The sequence below is a fragment of the Neophocaena asiaeorientalis genome, unplaced genomic scaffold (assembly GCF_003031525.2).
Source record: "Neophocaena asiaeorientalis asiaeorientalis breed wild unplaced genomic scaffold, Neophocaena_asiaeorientalis_V1.1 scaffold490, whole genome shotgun sequence".
Taxonomy (NCBI): domain Eukaryota; kingdom Metazoa; phylum Chordata; class Mammalia; order Artiodactyla; family Phocoenidae; genus Neophocaena; species Neophocaena asiaeorientalis.
Genome location: NW_020175079.1, coordinates 3,445,996 through 3,463,173, shown reverse-complemented (window position 1 = coordinate 3,463,173; position 17,178 = coordinate 3,445,996). Strand labels below are relative to the sequence as shown.

At 39.7% G+C, this 17,178-nt stretch overlaps 1 protein-coding gene across 2 annotated transcripts in view; it reads left to right on the top strand.

Moving 5' to 3' along the window:
• LOC112412445 (S-adenosyl-L-methionine-dependent tRNA 4-demethylwyosine synthase) overlaps window positions 1–17,178 on the top strand; it is a 154,176-nt gene that overhangs the window by 33,855 nt on the left and 103,143 nt on the right. For both annotated transcript variants that reach the window (XM_024764137.1, XM_024764138.1), the window contains exons 8-9: window positions 2,827–2,944; window positions 7,401–7,453. In XM_024764137.1, coding sequence (XP_024619905.1) covers window positions 2,827–2,944; window positions 7,401–7,453 — 171 coding nt within the window. The remainder of the gene's footprint in view (window positions 1–2,826; window positions 2,945–7,400; window positions 7,454–17,178) is intronic.

The following is a 17,178-nucleotide window of genomic DNA, read 5'->3' as shown; positions in this document are numbered from 1 at the left end:
AAATCCCCTTTTGTCTTGTTTTTATCCTAGGCAATATTGGGGTGGTACTGTGGTTTCTGGGATGAAGGTGTGAAAATGAATTAGGTAATATTGTATAATACCTTTTTCTTTCTTTTTTTTTTTTTTTTTTAAGAGAATTGGTACCACTTTTTGGCTCCCATTACTACAGCAGATTCATATATTTCCGTCTATTTATAAAGAACTTTTCACTTATTTATAGTCATTTTCCTAAGTGCCTAGGAAGTGAGCTTATAATCAGTTTTCCATTCTGCGTATCAGAAAATAGCAGCTTGGAGAGGGCGTGCATTTTCTTTCAAGACAAATGTGATGGGTTTGGGAGTTGGGGAGGGGTGGAAGGTTGGAGACACGGCTATTGCAGTTGTCCCTTAGGTGAAACCAAGGCTGGGGGCAAAAGCAGTGGCATTGTGGTTGGAGAGAACCCATACGTTGAGAATTAAAAGTTTAGAACTTGATCACGCGTTGCCCAATGGGTGTGCAGGAGAGGAAGGAATCCAGATTGACCAGTTCTAGGATCTTCATTTATTTCTGCTTAGACTATGTAACGGCTATAAAAAAATAAATAAAAATATACGGGTCCTATGTCAGTTGTTATGTTGTTATATTCTGGGCAGACGGGAAAATGTCTGCAGATAGGAGATTAGAATTAGAATTTGAATGGGGCTTTGCACTTCCTTGGAGAGTGCTGTGAACCATTGTATTTCTTTTCAGAAATGGAGTTACTGCTGCATATGCAAGATAGGACTAAACTGTCATAGAGGGAAAGGATGATAAGATTTTGCCCTGAATACCCAAGACCTTTAATCATAGCCGCTGCTCTCTTTCCATGTGAATTACGTGTCCAGATGATTGAATCTGGAGTAGCTGCACTCACATTTTATAATAGATAATTTCTCTAGTGTTGGGACATCGACAGTGTTCAATGGCCATTCTTTTTTTTTTTAAATAAATTTATTTATTTTTGGCTGTGTTGGGTCTTTGTTGTGGTGCGTGGGCTTCTCATTGCGGTACGCGGGCCTCTCACTGTTGTGGCCTCTCCCGTTGCGGAGCACAGGCTCCGGACGCGCAGGCTCAGCGGCCATGGCTCACGGGCCCAGCCACTCTGTGGCATGTGGGATCTTCCTGGACCGGGGCACGAACCCGTGTCCCCTGTATCGGCAGGCGGACTCTCAACCACTGCGCCACCAGGGAAGCCCTTGAGGGCAGATATTGCCACCTGCTATCAATTCTTGCATGATTAGTAGGGAATTACAGTAACTTGCTTCAGAATTACTTCAGAGACATTTAAATGCTCTCAAGGTCAAGATTAGTTCACTTTGCTCCACCACAAGACTTCCTTGGAACTCAAGCTCACATCTTTGCTTTTAGGTCTGAAATAGACTTAAAAAAAAAAAAAGAACAAGCCATAGGATTCTTTTTTTTCTTTCTTTCTGTTTAAAAAATATTTATTTCTTTATTTGGTTGCACTGGGTCTTAGCTGCGGCAGGCGGGCTCCTTAGTTGCAGCATGCGAACTCTTAGTTGCGGCATGCATGTGGGATATAGTTCCCTGACCAGGCATTGAGCTCAGTTCCCCTGCATTGGGAGCGTGGAGTCTTATCCACTGTGCCACCAGGGAAGTCCCTGGTGGGACAGCAAATCCCTTTTCACCTCCTGCCCAGGTTCAAACATGGATCATCCTCCTTTTTCTGTGTTAGTTTGACACAGACCCGAGACATCATGTCATCTGTGAGGTGTTGTCACTTTTAGGTAGAAAGGGCGTTGTTTTGAGTCTGCTCATTGATTCACTGGGGTCTAGACACTGAAAATGGACAGGCACTGAGGGTAGTTTAGGGCTCGGTGGTAGGGCTCCTGCTCAGGTGACTTATTTTGGTTCTGCAGCTCTTAGTAAGATCTCATGAATGTCTCCTCTCAAGTGGGTTGTCTCAAAATGATTAATTAGCACTTTAACCATCTTCCAAAAAGGTATTGAGATAACTTTAAAATATATATACATGTAATGAGATTTAAAAAGAGAGGAAGAAATCAATGTAAACGGTGAATGGGGGTCATCTTGTAATATGACGTCACTGACAGAATATAAGACAAGGATGATGCAAGGCCTGATACAGTGATCAGAGTTGTGCTGTGAATTTTCTAGTGGCCAAAGTCAAAAGGAAACACAGTTTTATATTATCCTTCAGATTTATTTCTATCGCTGAAGACAAATTTTCACCATGGGATCTTCTGTAAGAAGCCTTTGGGGCTGCAGGTGGAGGTGGTGGAGTGACTTGGGTTCTGAGCAGGTGGCTGGGCAGCTCAGAGCAATTTTTTGACTTGTTTTTGGGGTTTGCAGATGTTATAACCAGCACTACTATAATTTAGTGAAGTCCTATTATGTATCAGGCATTGTGCCAGGTAATTTTGTTTCATTTAATCTTCAGCACAGTTCTGCTCCATAGATATTCCTTTTCTCTCTTTTCAGGTGAGGAAATTGAAATTTAGAGAAATAACTTGCTGAAATTGGGCAGCTATCTGTGCTCAGATTGTGAAAACTATTTGACATCTAGATAAGTGGATTATTGATTTATGTTTTGTGGATGTATGTGTTTGAATATGTAGTTACTTTTTTTGGGGAAAAAAAAAAGCCCCTGGTGTGTCTTTAGCTCAGTGTGTGACTGGAAATGTGATCACTTGGAAGAGAACAGGTTTATGGGCTGTGTGGTTCGTGATGAACCCTTTTATCCATGTTACGTGTGTATGATTGTCGTGCTGTTATTTCCCTTGCCCATTACCAATTCTGGGTTTCATTCTTTTCATTTTAATACAGAGAGAAAAGGAGCGGCAGGAAGGGGAAACTAGTTTGATCAGGAGCACAGTGAAGAATGAAGCCGGTGAAAGAAGAGCTATGATAACTCCTGCTCTCCGAGAAGCCCTTACTAAACAAGGTGAAACTCCTCAAGAACTGTTATAATTCTACACTCTTAAGCATTCTAAAAGAGGAAACATAAAATAGGGATTGCCAGGAGGAACAAAGATAAGGAAGTCCCGCTATAGTTGGCTCAGCTGCTGTGTGGTCGTGGCAGGTGTAGCTGTTTAAGGAGTCACGGTCTTGTTTCTGTGGATCACTTGTGTGTTGGCTGCCTGGACCAGCAAGGGTTCTTCTTCGCTTGGTTTATTGGGATGGTACTTTACCATCATTGAGGCTCAGGTATGCAGATGGAAGGTGCAGTCATTGGCTTCTTTACACGTCACTGTTTATTAAGGGGAAATTATTAAACCTCATATGATATTAGGCTGGGTTAATGAGAAGTGTTTTATGTAGAAGTATATCTGGATTTCTGTGGTCCTACCTTATGAAGAAGGCTGCGATTGAATGAACGAATGATATTGGTTTCCTGTAGAAGAAAGAGTAATAAACTGGGGGTGAGTAGACCGACTTCCTTCCCTCCCTCCCTCTTTCTATAATTATTGAGATCCTTTTATGTGACAGTTCCAGCAATGCAGAGGAACTTAAGATACTTGACATATCTCCTTCAAGGAGCTCTCAACTTATTAGAGGAGACAGACAAAAATATACAGATTTTTTTACATAGAAATATATATGCCTTTTTTTTTTTTTTTTTGCGGTACACGGGCCTCTCACCATTGTGGCCTCTCCCGTTGCGGAGCACAGGCTCCGGACGCGCAGGCTCAGTGGCCATGGCTCACGGGCCCAGCCACTCCGCGGCATGTGGGATCTTCCCGGACCGGGACACGAACTCGTGTCCCCTGCATCGGCAGGAGGACCCTCAACCACTGCGCCACCAGGGAAGCCCTATATGCCTTTTCATTCGAGTAGAATAAAGTGATTTTTTTTTTATGTCAAATCATATTTAATACTTCTGATTACTGTTTAGTTTGTCAGTATTGATGCAAAATTAAGTCTCATTCATATAGGAATAAAGTGATTTTTATAATAGGTTTAAATCTATCATCTTGCTGTTTGTTTTCTACTTGTCTCATGTGTTCTTTGATTTCCTTTCTCTTGTTTTACTGCCTTCTTTTATATTGTTTTTTAAATAATATGATTCTGTTTTACATCCTTTGTTAGGATGTTTTGTTCCTTAGTGGTTGCTTGAGGTTTTATACTATACTGTATCACGGTATATCATCACGTGGTGTTATACCACTTCATGTAAAGTGGAAGAACCTTCAGTACTTCTGTTTTCGCCCTCCTCAACCTCTATGCCATTGTTTTCATACATTTTACTTCTACACATGTTTTAAGCCCTGTACTGCATTGCTGTTCTTTTGGTTTAAACAGTTATCTATTACAGATTTAAATAATTAGGAAAAAATTTTATATATTGACTCATGTAGTTACTACTTTTGGTACTTATCATTCCTCTGTGTAAATCCGTGCTGTCTGATGGCCTTTTCCTTCTGCCTGAAGGACTCCTTTTTGCATTTCTTGTAGTGTGGCTTTGTTGGTGATGAATTTTTTCAGCTTTTGTATATCTGAAAAAGGCTTTCTTTTGCCTTCATTTTTGAAGGACTTTTTTTGTTATTTAATTTTATTTTATTTTTGAAGGATGAAGGATATTTTTTGATGTGTCTAGGATTGGTAGTTTTTTTCTTTTTTGCACTTTAAGGGTGTTATTCCACTGTCTGCTGGATCATGGTGCTTCTCATGAGGGCTCTGCAGTCATCTTTTGTTCGTTCCTTTCAAATGTAATGTTTTTTACCCCCTGATTTTCTTCTGACAACTGATTTTGAATGATTTTAATTATAATATGTCTCAGTGTAGTTTTCTTCCTGCTTCTTGGGATTTGTTGAGCTTCTTGGTTCTGTGGATGTATAGTTTTAATCAAATTTGGACAAATTTTGGACATTATTTCTTCAAATATTTTTCTGCCACCCCCTCTCTTTCTTCTTTTTGGGGACTCCAATTACATGTATAATAGGCCACTTGAATTTGACCCATAGCTCTCAGATGTGCTTTTCATATTTTAAAATTATTTTTTCTGTCCTGCTTTACCTGACTGGATAGTTTCTATTGCTGTCTTCAAGTTTAACTCAGTAATCTTTTCGTCTCTAAGTTGAATCTTCTAGTAGTTCTATCCAGCGTATTTTTCCAGCTTAGATGTAGCTTTCATCTCTAGAAGTTCAGTTTAGGTCTTTTTCTATCTTCCATGTCTCTACTTAACTTTCAGAGCTTATGGAATACAATTATAACTTTTAATGTCCTTATCTGCCAACATCTGTGTCATTTCTGGGTCAGTTTTGGCTGCTGGATTATCCTCTCCATTATTGATCATGTTTTCCTATCTTTTTTGCATGCTTGGTAGTCTTTGATTGGATGCCAGCTCTAATTTTATGTTTTTGGGTCCTGGATATTTTTGAATTCCTGTAAACATTCTTGAGCTTTGTTCTGGGATGAAGATAAATTACTTGGAAACAGCTTGAGCCTTTTCATCTTGCTTTTATGATTTGTTGGGTGAGACCAGAGCTGGCTCACTATACAGCTAATTTTTTCCCCCACCATTGAGGCAAAACACTTCTGTGTACTCTGCCCAGTGCCTTGGAATCTTGAGGTTTTCTGTCTGACTGGTAGGAACAGGCACAGTTCCCAGCTGGCTGTGAGTACCAGGCATGCCTTTAATCTTTTCAGATGGTTCTTTCCCATTATTGGGTAGTTTTTCTCTCACGTATGCACTAAGCAGTACTCAAGCAAGTACTTACAGGAATCCTCCGCAGACCCTTGAGTTCAATCTCTGTGTAGCTTTTGTCTCTCCAGTACTCAGTCTTGCAAACTTTAGCCACAGGGGCTCCCCTCTCTACTTCCGTGTCCTCAGCTTGGGGAGAATACTGAGCTCTGCTTGTGTCGTCTCTCCCTGCTGCACAGCCTGGCAACTTTCAAGGCAGTAAGCTTGGGTAATGGTAGGGCTCAGCCTTGTTTGTTTCCCATCTCTCTTGGATCATCTTCCTTTGTTGCCTGATGTTTTGTATTCTGAAAACTGTGGTTTCATGTATTTTGTCCAGCTTTTGGTATTTCAGGTGGGAGAGTAAATCCTCTGTTACTCCGTCTTGGTTACAGGCAGAATCCTGCACTGCAATGTTAGTAACTGCATTGTGTGTATTGTGGTCAGCTACAGGGCTCTCCATCCTATACTGTGCAGTCTTTTCATACCTACCTAAATGCAGAATTTTGTAGAATCCTATGTATCTTGGGAGAGAAAGATATAAAGAACTAATATAATACAGTGTGATTTCTATGATAGTGGTATGAGCAACATATAATGTAGGAGTCCAAAAGAACTAGAATTTTCTCTGGGGATCTTTTAAATGCTTATTCTGTATCTGAGATTAGCTGATCAGTTGGACTCGGTTCTATCTTCAAGTAGATAAGCAGTGCTTTATTTATATGTGAGATGTTTACATAAATGTGGAAGAGGATAGAAGACAAAGCCCTGTAATGTTGCCACTAGAGACTTGTAATCCAAATTGACTTTGTTCCATTAATCATCACCCTATGAATATGGATGTTTAACCAGCCACTGATCCACTTATGCCATCATCCAGACTGTATTTCTCCATTTACCTCGTTTATCTGCAAGTCAAGAGTCTTTTTGTGCAAGAGACTCGTGATAATTGCGGCTATTACTTGAAGCCTCATGAGAAACTTTATTAAATGTTTTCTGAAATCAGAATTTTCTACTTGTTTGCTCTACTAGTTTGTTAAAATAAGGAAATGTGATTGCTTTGGCGTGGCTTTTCCATGCTTTTCGTGTCTTACGTGGGTCAAAATATTTAAATAGGTTGTGGAGCGGTGCTGAGAATTTATGTCAGTTTCCTAGAATTTGATTTTTCCCACTTTTGGGGGCAATATTTATTTTAATCTCCTGTTGCCCATCTGATTCTTTATTTATTTTTGAAGATTATTGATGACAGTTCCCCAGTCGTTCATTGTACTGAAATATACTGTTAGTTGTTTTTGCTGTATGGTCCAGTGCATGGTTCATTTTCATAAGTGTTTCTTGGGTCTTTGAAAAACATGTGCATCCTGTAGTTGTTGAGTGCAGTGCTCTCTATGTCCTTGATTGAGTTTACTGTGTTGCTTCAGATCTTAGAGCTCTATTGAGTTTTAATCTATGAGATCTGTTATATACTGAGAGATCTTAAAATATCTCCCTGTGATTTTGGATTAGCTTATTGTTTCTTTATGTATTTTGAGTCTGTGTTATTAGATGCATACATGTTTTAAATTGTATTATCATCCTGGTGAATTAAACCTTAGTGGCATTGGATTGTTGTCTATCATTATTTAAACAAAGAAAAATGACTTTGCTACAGTTTTATAATCACTTTTTGATATGAGGTTTTGAATCAGTTCAACTTTGTGTTCCCTGTTTTTTCATTCAGGTTATCAGTTGATTGGGAGCCACTCTGGGGTGAAGCTTTGCAGGTGGACAAAGGTATTTGTTTTTATTCAAATATTATTTCTGTGTTATGCAACTTTTATATGGCTACTATATGCAACAAATTTTACCATTTTAAAGGTATAATTTACATTTAATAAAATGTAATGATTTTGAATGAATTAGTTAAGAGTTTAGCTTTTTTTTTTAACCTTTTGGTCACGACGCATGGCATGTGGGATCTTAGTTCCCCGACCAGGGATCAAACCCGTGGCCCTTGCATTGGAAGCGTGGAGTCTTAACCACTGGACTGCCAGGGAAGTCCAAGTTCAGCATATTTTGATGGATGTAAAAACCCTTATCCACCACCTGAATTAAGCTATAGACTACTTTCCTCACGCCGATAAATTCACTTATGCCCATTTCTGGTCAATACCCCCTCCTCCACAGCCAGGCAACAGTTGTTCTCGTTGCTATCACTGTAGTTTAGTTTTGCCTGTTGTAGAATTTCACATGAATAGGACCATATAATGTGTAGCTTTTTGCAAGTCGCTTCTTAAAGTCAACATAAGGTTTCAGAGATTTATCCACATGTAATGTGTATCAGTAGTTCATTCCTTTTTATTGGTGAGTACTATTCAGTAGTATGGGCATACCACAGTTTTCAGTCTGTTGATAGCTATTTGAGTTGTTCTCAGTTTTTGGCTATTATGAATAAAACGGCTATGAATGTGTTTGTACAGAGGTTTTTTTGGTGAACATATGTTTCGATTTCATTTGGGTACATACCTAGGAGTGGAATTGTTAAGTCGTAGGGCAGGTATATATTTAACTTTATAAGAAACTCCCCGTCTGTGTTCAGTGTGGTTGTACTATTTTATACTTGCATCAGCAATTTATGAAAGTTGCTCCATATTCTCATCATCATGTGGGATTACACATCTTTTTCCTGATGAGTGTGAAGTGGTACCATTTTGGTTTTAATTTACATTTTGCTGATGACTATCGATGATGAGGAGCACCTTTTCATGTGCATATTGGCCTTTCATAGTTGTGAAGTGTCTGTTCAGATATTTTACCCAAGTTGAGTTGTCTGACTTTGTATTATTGACTTGTAGGAGTTCTCTATATATTGTGGATATGAGTGTTTTGCCTGATGTTCAGTATGATTATTTTCTCCTAGTCTGTGGCTTCCTTTTTCATTTTCCTAGTGGTATCTTTTTTTTTTTTTTTTTAAATTAGTTTTATTTATTTTTGGCTGTGTTGGGTCTTCGTTTCTGTGTGAGGGCTTTCTCTAGTTGTGGCAAGCGGGGGCCGCTCTTCATCACGGTGCACAGGCCTCTCACTATCGCGGCCTCTCTTGTTGCGGAGCACAGGCTCCAGACGCGCAGGCTCAGTAGTTGTGGCTCACGGGCCTAGTTGCTCCGCGGCATGTGGGATCCTCCCAGACCAGGGCTCGAACCCGTGTCCCCTGCATTAACGGGCAGATTCTCAACCACTGCGCCACCAGGGAAGCCCCCCTAGTGGTATCTTTTAATTTTTTTTTAAAATTAATTAACTAACTCATTTATTTTTGGCTGTGTTGGGTCTTCATTGCTGCGTGCGGGCTTTCTCTAGTGGCAGCAAGCAGGGGCTACTCTTCATTGCGGTGCACAGGCTTCTCATTGCGGTGGTCTCTCTTGTTGCGGAGCATGGGCTCTAGGCACGTGGGCTTTAGTAGTTGTGGCACGTGGACTCATTAGTTGTGGCTCATAGGCTCTGGAGTGCAGGCTCAGTAGTTGTGGCACATGGGCTTAGTTGCTCCGCGGCATGTGGGATCTTCCTGGACCAGGGCTTAAACCCATGTCCCCTGCATTGGCAGGTGGATTCTTAACCACTGTGCCACTAGGGAAGTCCCTCTTTTGAAGTTTTTAATTTGAATAAAGTCCAATTTATCATTTTTTTTGTATGGTTAATATTTTTTGTATTTTAAGAAATCTTTGTCAGCTTTAAGGTCACAAGGATAGTCTGTGTTTTCTTTTGGAAGCTTCATATATAGTTTTAACTTTTATGTTTGGGTCTGTGAATTAATTTTTATGAATGGTATAAGGTAAAGGTCAAGATTGTTCCTTCCTACCACCAGCCCCCTATATGGATATTCGGGTGTTTTAGTATCATTTGTTGAAAAAGATTTTCCTTCCACCATTGAATTACTTTTAGGGCTTTGTAGAAAATTCAGTCAACTATATGGGTAGGCCTGTGTCTGGACTGCTCTTATGCTGTTGCATTGATGTGTTTGTCTATCCTGAAGCCGGTACCACATTGTCTTGATTACTCTGGCTTTGTAATAAGTCTGAAATCATGCAGTATAAGTTCTCTGTATTGTTTTTTAATTTTCAAGATTGTTTCCCCTCTTCTGGGCCTTTTGCATTTCCATATACATTTTAGGATCAGCCTGTGGATTTCTCTTGTTTGTATTTGTTCTGTTTTCTTAGATTCTATATTTGTCTGTTTGTCATCTCTTCACCACAGGGTCAATTACATGAACTGTAATTTCTTATTTTCTGCATTCTTGATGCTCTGCAGTTGTATAGAGACTGCCCCTCCCCGGGGCCAATTCCTAAAGATTAACAGCAGCTTGCCTCGAGCATGCCTTTCATATGTAATTCTGAATCTGTAGCTTTCACTTACCTCCTTATCTAACTCTCTCACATACCAAGCCAGTATTTTCCCTGTCCTAAATCATCCCAGGCCCAGCTACCAGAAAACTGGAGATAGCCTTGTAGCTCAAAGCCCACTGGAATAATTCATACTAGCCAGTCCTGCACTGTTTACTTTGCTCTGCCTTTCCTTTCCTGAGGAAACTCCAGTAAAAGCTCTGGCCCAGGCTTCCCCCTTGCTCCTCTGTCTCCTGAACAAACCCTGTGTGGTGTGGTATGCACCCTTCTCTTGGGATATGTAAGTAATATATTCCTTCAGTAGCATTGGCCTATGTTGGCACTCAGTCACCTCCATAAATTAAAATCCTATGGGCACAAATAAGATAGCATTAAAAATTATTTTATTTTTAAATGAAAATACAGTCACAGTATTGTTAGTTTCAGATATATGACATAAGTTGATATTTGCATACGTTATGAAAGGATCACCACGATAAGTCTAGTAACCATCTGTCCCGCTACAAAGTTATTACAATATTGTTGACCATATTCCTTCTGTTGTATATTATATTCCTGTGATGTATTTATTATGTAGCTGGCGGTTTGAACTTCTTAATTCCCTTCACCTGGTTTGTCCATCCTCTCTCCTCTCCCTTCTGGCAATGACCCATTCTCTGTATGTGAGTCTGTTTTCATTTTGTTTTGTTTGTTTGTTTTGTTTTATAGATTCCACATATGAGTGAGATCATGTGGTATTTGTCTTTCTCTCTCTGACTTATTTTACTTACCATAGTACCCTCAAGGTCCATCCATGTTGTTGCAAATGTCAAGATTTCATTCTTTTTTATGATTGAGTAATATCCCATTGTGTGCGCACACGCGTGCGCGCGCACACACACACACGCACACACACACACACACACCCCACAGTTTCTTTATCCATTCCTCTATCAATGGTCACTAAGGTTGCTTCCATATCTTGGGTTTGTAAGTAATGCTCCATTGAACATCGGAGTGCATATATCTTTTCCAACTACCGTTTTTGTTTTCTTTGGGTAAATATCCAGCAGTGAAATTCCTGTATCATATAGCAGTTCTATTTTTATTTTTTTGAGGAACTTCCATACTGTTCTCCATAGTGGCTGCACCAGTTTACAGTCACACCAGCAGTGCATGAGGGTTCCTTTTTCTCTGCATCCTCTCCATCACTTATTATTTGTTGTCTTTTTGATGATTCTGAAAGATGTGAGGTGGTAGCTCATTGTGGTTTTGATTTGCATGTCCCTGATGACTAGTGCTGTTAATCATCTTTTCATGTGTCTGTTGGCCATCTGCACTTCCTCTTTGGAAAAATATCTACTCAGGTCCCCTGCCCATACTTTATTTTTAAAGTTTTATTATTTTTTTTGGCTGCGTTGGGTCTTTGTTGCTGCTTGCGGGCTTTCTCTAGATGTGGCAGGCGGGGGCTACTCTCCATTGTGGTGCACAGGCTTCTCCTTGCGGTGGCTTCTCTTGTCGCAGAGCACAGGTTCTAGGCACAAAGGCTTCAGTAGTTGTGGTTTGCGGGCTCTAGGGTGCAGGCTCAGTAGTTGTGGTGCACGGGCTCAGTTGCTCCGCGGCATGTGGGATCTTCCCAATCCAGGGATCAAACCCATGTCCCCTGCATTGGCAGGCAGACTCTTAACCACTGTGCCACCAGGGAAGCCCCCCCCCACCCCCCGCCCATTCTTTAATCAGGTTGGTTGGTTGGTTGTTGTTATTAAGTTGTATGTGTTTTTATGTATTTTGGATATTAACCCCTTATTGGATATATTGTTTGCAAATATCTTCTCCCATTTAGTAGGCTGCTTTTTTTGTTGTTGATAGCTTCCTTCACTGTGCAAAAGAGTTTTAGTTTGATATAGTCCCATTTGTTTATTTTTGCTTTTGTTTCCCTTGCCTTAGGAGACAGATCCAAAAAATATTGCTAAGATTGATGTTAAAGAGCGTGCCACCTATGTTTTCTTCTAGGAGTTTTATGGTTTCAGACCTTACATTTAAGTCTTTGATCCATTTTGAGTTTATTTTTGTATATGGTGAGAGAAAATAGTTCATTTTGATTCTTTTGCATGTAGCTGTCCAGTAATCCCAACATCATTTACTGAAGAGGCCGTCTTTTTCCCATTGTGTATTCTTGCCTCCTTCGTAGATTAGTTGACCGTGTAAGTGTAGGTTTATTTCTGGGTTCTCTATTCTGTTCCTTTGATCTATGTGGGTAGATTGGAAACAGAACTGGTAGTAAGAGTGGTTGAGGGAAGTGAGGTGGACCTCTGGTGACACTTTCAGAGTAAGATTTAAAGATGACAGGCAACCCCAAAATAAACAAGTTCAATTTCAAATAATTATTGCAAGATAGACTTCTCATCATTGTGCTATAAAAATTAATACATAAAATGACCACACTAACTTTATAAACAACTTTGATTAGTGAGAATCCTGCATTTCATATGTCTGTTAACTTAATATTTGGTTCCAAGTCTACCAAAGGCATCTCAAATCCCTTCTGTAATGTATTTATAGGTGACGCCTACGAATATAACATGGGATACAGGTATTGTGTTGGTGACTTAAATACTAGAAACAGCATTGTTCTCTGTGACATGGTTTTTCAAAATGCTGAAATTTCTTATAAAAGCTTTGCATCAAAGAATGTGTTTTCTTTCCTCATTTTACATAATAGCTTCATTCCTGGAAAATTCAGTGTATGGTAAAATGTGCAGAAAATACTTCATTGGTAAAATGAAGTTGGAATCTAAGCTTGGATGATTATAATAGGTTTTTCACAAGTATGGAGGTCTGGTGAGTCATTTGAAAGGAAGTGGATTAAAGGACACTTTTTGTGTGTGTGTTTGTGTGTGTGTTTGTGTGTGTGTGTGACTATCTTAAGCATTGCAGGAGATGTGAAACACTTGACCCCTCCCTTACTTTTTGCTAGTAGGGCCTCCCAATCATTTTGATAACAAAAGTATTTCCACAAATTTCCAAAATACCCCCCGGGGTAGTGTTGGCCCCATTGAGAACCTCTGCCCCAATCCATTTTCATTGCCACCCTCGAAGTTCAGGTTGTCCTCTTGAACGTTGCAACTAGCTTTTTTCCCTCTACTTCTGGCTTCCAGCAAATGCGCTCCCCCCCCTCAATTTACCTGACGTTAACCAGGTTAATCTCAAGTTCAGTTCTCATTTAGCCATTCCGTTTTCAGAGCCTATGGTGGCTCTTCGTTACTTCTTACTCAGTATATCAATTTGGATGTGTAATAGGCATCTTGAACTTAATGTGTCAGAAACGGAATTCCTGATTCCTCTCCTAAATCTGTTCCCCTCAGTCTTCACTCCAGCAGTTTATGGCAATGCTATCCTTTCAGTTGCTCAGGCCAAAAACCTGGGAGTCATTTATACTCTTCTGTTGTTTTTTTGTTTGTTTGTTTTTTTACCCTCCCACATCTATTCTGTGAGCAAATCTTTCAAAATATATCCAGAATGCAACTACTTACTTTTCACCTCTTGTACTCTTATACCTTGGTCCAAGTCACTGTCATGTATCCCTTTTATTATTTAAGTCATCTCCTGCCTGCTTTTCCTGGTTCCATTCTTGTCATCTCCACTGTCTGTTCCCTATACAGCAGCCAGATGTCTCACTCTTTCACTCAGAACCTCCAGGGGTTCCCATCTCACTCAGTCTGGTCTGCCATGCTCTGGTCCAGCCTTACTAGCCTTCGTGCTGTTTCCTGAATACACTGAACTCAGATTCCTCTCTGGCTTTCTGGTCTCTGTCTGCTCACTTAGATCTCTGCTCAGTGAGCCTCTATCAGAGAGGCTCTCCCTTGACCGCCTGATATAAAATAACAACCTTCCCTCCTATCCCCTTACACTGCTTGGAATTTCTCCATAGCAATTATTACCACTTAATAGATTATATCTTGTTTATTGTCTGTCTCCTCCCTTCCCTTTTCAGGTCCTCCCCAACCTAAGAGTCTTTGTTTTTCTTTCCAATGCCAAAAACAGAGCCTGGCATGTAGTAAACATTTGTCAGATGAATTATATAAAGCCCTGAACCCGAGGAAGACCCTACTTAGTGTAGTTCTGATCTACTTGTTCAGTTTTATTTTCTGTTTTAACCTCCATACATCATGTGCTGCTTCTCTTCCCCTCTCTGATCTCACCTGACTGAATCCTACCCATGTGTACCAGTCAGGAAAACAGAAACCATCCTGGGTACTTTAGCAAGAACAGATTTAATAAAGTAAATTAACTGACTGCTTACAAAGCCACTGAAAGGCCTGGGGTAGTGAAGGTCAGAGAGAACTGCTTGCTTTGAGAAAGTCGAAAAGTGCTGGACTCACAGGACACTGCTGAAAGTGACCTGAGATGCTGGCAACATTAAAGCAAATGTTTCCCAGGAGCTTGCTTGGAAGCTGCTGCAGACTCAGTGTTTGTTGTATGCCCTTGTGTCTGCCAGCTGCTGCCGGGGAGGAATAATGGTTTCTCCTTTCTTGCCATCTAAATCTTGCATAAATGCCTCTTCTTGGTGGAGTCTAAATCAGAACTCCTTGGGCAAGAAATACGGTGTTAGGGCTCCTTACCCCCTGCTTAGAAGCGCAGGCACAGGACTCAGTATTAACAGCATGGTCTACCTCTTTGGATACTCAGCATCTGTACACACCCTTCTACCTGTATTTATGTTTTCAATCCATAATATAAATAAAACATTTGCTTGTGCCTAACCTGTTGCAACTGTTATTCATGCAAGGAAGGATGTACTCACCCTCTCCTTTCACTCTCTTTTGAGATCCTCTAACCTAAGGATGACATTATAAGGTTAACCGCCACTGACCCATCTTATATAAACAGTTGGAGGGGAGGAGAAACAATTATATATATCCAAACAAGGAAGATAATGTGTATATTTATAACTCTGCTCATATTCACACTTGGTCACCTGGTCATGGTTGGTATTTATACCTTCCTTCTTCCACGGGGCAGGCCATGTTCCCTCTCCCACTCAGAGTTACTGGGGCTGCCCAGGGCCATTGGCCAGAGGGACTCTGCCACATGAGCAGCCTGCTCTGGGAAGCCTGCTGGCCTGAGACTTGCCTCCTCCATTGAGAGACCTCTAGTGGGTCACCCTGGAGAAACCTCTTTCACCCACTCTGATGCTACCAGCAGAGATCAATGGGAGCCCAAGCAAAATTTCAATGCAAAGCCTCTGAAAATTAAACTGCCGTTGGAGCCACAGCATACAAAAATAGTCCAGGACCTGCAGGCTCAACCTAAACAAAGTGCCTGCTGCTAAAATGAAAGAATGAAATAGGATCTAGAGCCTCCTAACATAGTAGACAAAATGTCTAGGATGCAGTAAAAAAAAAATCGCCTGTCATTCCAAGAACCGTGAAAATCACAACTTGAGCAAAAAAAGATAATGAACTGAAACCAACACCAGATGAATCAGATGGTGGAATCATCTGACAAGGATTTTAAAGCAGCTGTCATAAAAATGCTTCAGCAATCAGTTACAAAGTCTCTTGAAACAAATGAAAGAATAAAAAATCTCAGCAAAGAAATGGAAGTTATAAAAGGAACCAAGAAGGAATTATAAAATTGAAAAAATACAATAACAGAAATAAAAACTCACTGAATGGGCACAGTAATAGAGTGGAGATGACAGAGGATAGAGTCAGGGACCTTACCAAATAACAGAATGATCTGTGACCAGGACAAGTCAATAGAATTTACCCAATCTGAACAGCAGAGAGAGCAAACTCCAAACAGGATAGAACCAAGGACATCCACATGGAGATACCCTAAAATTAATGATCTGAAAACTAAAGAAGAAAAATGTCTTGAAAGATGCTAGAGATAAACAATGAACTAACATCAATTTGATGTCCGATTTCTCATCTGAAATCATGGAGGCCAGAGGGAAGCAGCACATGGTTTTCAAGTGTTGAAAGAAAATAACTGTCAATCATGATTTCTGTGACTGGCAAAACTATCCTTCAAGAATGAAGATTAAATAAAGACATTATCAGGTGAAAGAAAACTGAAAGAATCTGTTTCTAGCAAATCTTCTCTTAAAGACCAGCTAAAGGAAGCTCTTCAACCTAATGAAGTGATAAAAGATTCTTAGAGCACCAGAAAGGAAGGCAGAATGATGGAAAGAGCAGAAATATGGGTACAAACAGTAAATGATCATTATCCTTATAACTTTTATAAATCATATTTGATGATTGAAACAAAAATTATAACACCATGTGATACTCAAGACAATAATATTTAATTTAAAAGAGAGAAAATTAAAGAGATCTGAATGGAAGGGATGTTTCCACACTTCACTTGAAGGTGGTAAAATGTTTTTACTGGTAGACTGTCATAGGTCTACTAGTATGTATATTTTTATACCCAGAACAACCACTACAAAAACTATACAAAGAGATACACTCAAAAACAAAAAAAAATTAAGATGGAATCCTAAAAATGTTTAAGTAACCTGTAGGAAATCAAGAAAAGACTAATAGGAATGAGAATCAGAGGGAACAGGAAACAAATAATAAAATAGTAGACTATTTTAGGGCTAATTCATAAATAATTACTTCAGATGTAAATATTCTACATATATCCATCAAATGATAGAGGTTGGAAGAGTGGATTTAAAAAATGACCCAAATATAAGATGTTTACGAGAAACTCACTTCAAATTCAGTGACACAGGTAGGTTGAGTAAAATGATAGAAAAATATATACCATGCCAACAGTAATCCAAAAAGCAGGATTGCCTGTATTAATACCAGATTAAGTAGACTTCGGAGCAAAGAAAATTACTAGAGACAGAGAGTGACATTTTGTAATGATAAGAAGATCAATCTACATTATATGAATATGTACCAAACATCAGAGGCTCAAAATAAATCAAGCAAAAGCTGACATAGTTGAATGGAGAAATTAGAAAAAAAACAAAAGAAACTAAACCCACAGTTATAGTTCGTCACTTTGAAATTGTCTCTCAGCAACTGCTAGAAGTACTAGACTGAAAATCACAAGGCTCTAGAAAATCTCAACAGTAGAGTTAACCAGTAGGATCTAGTTGACATATAGAGAACATACCACCCA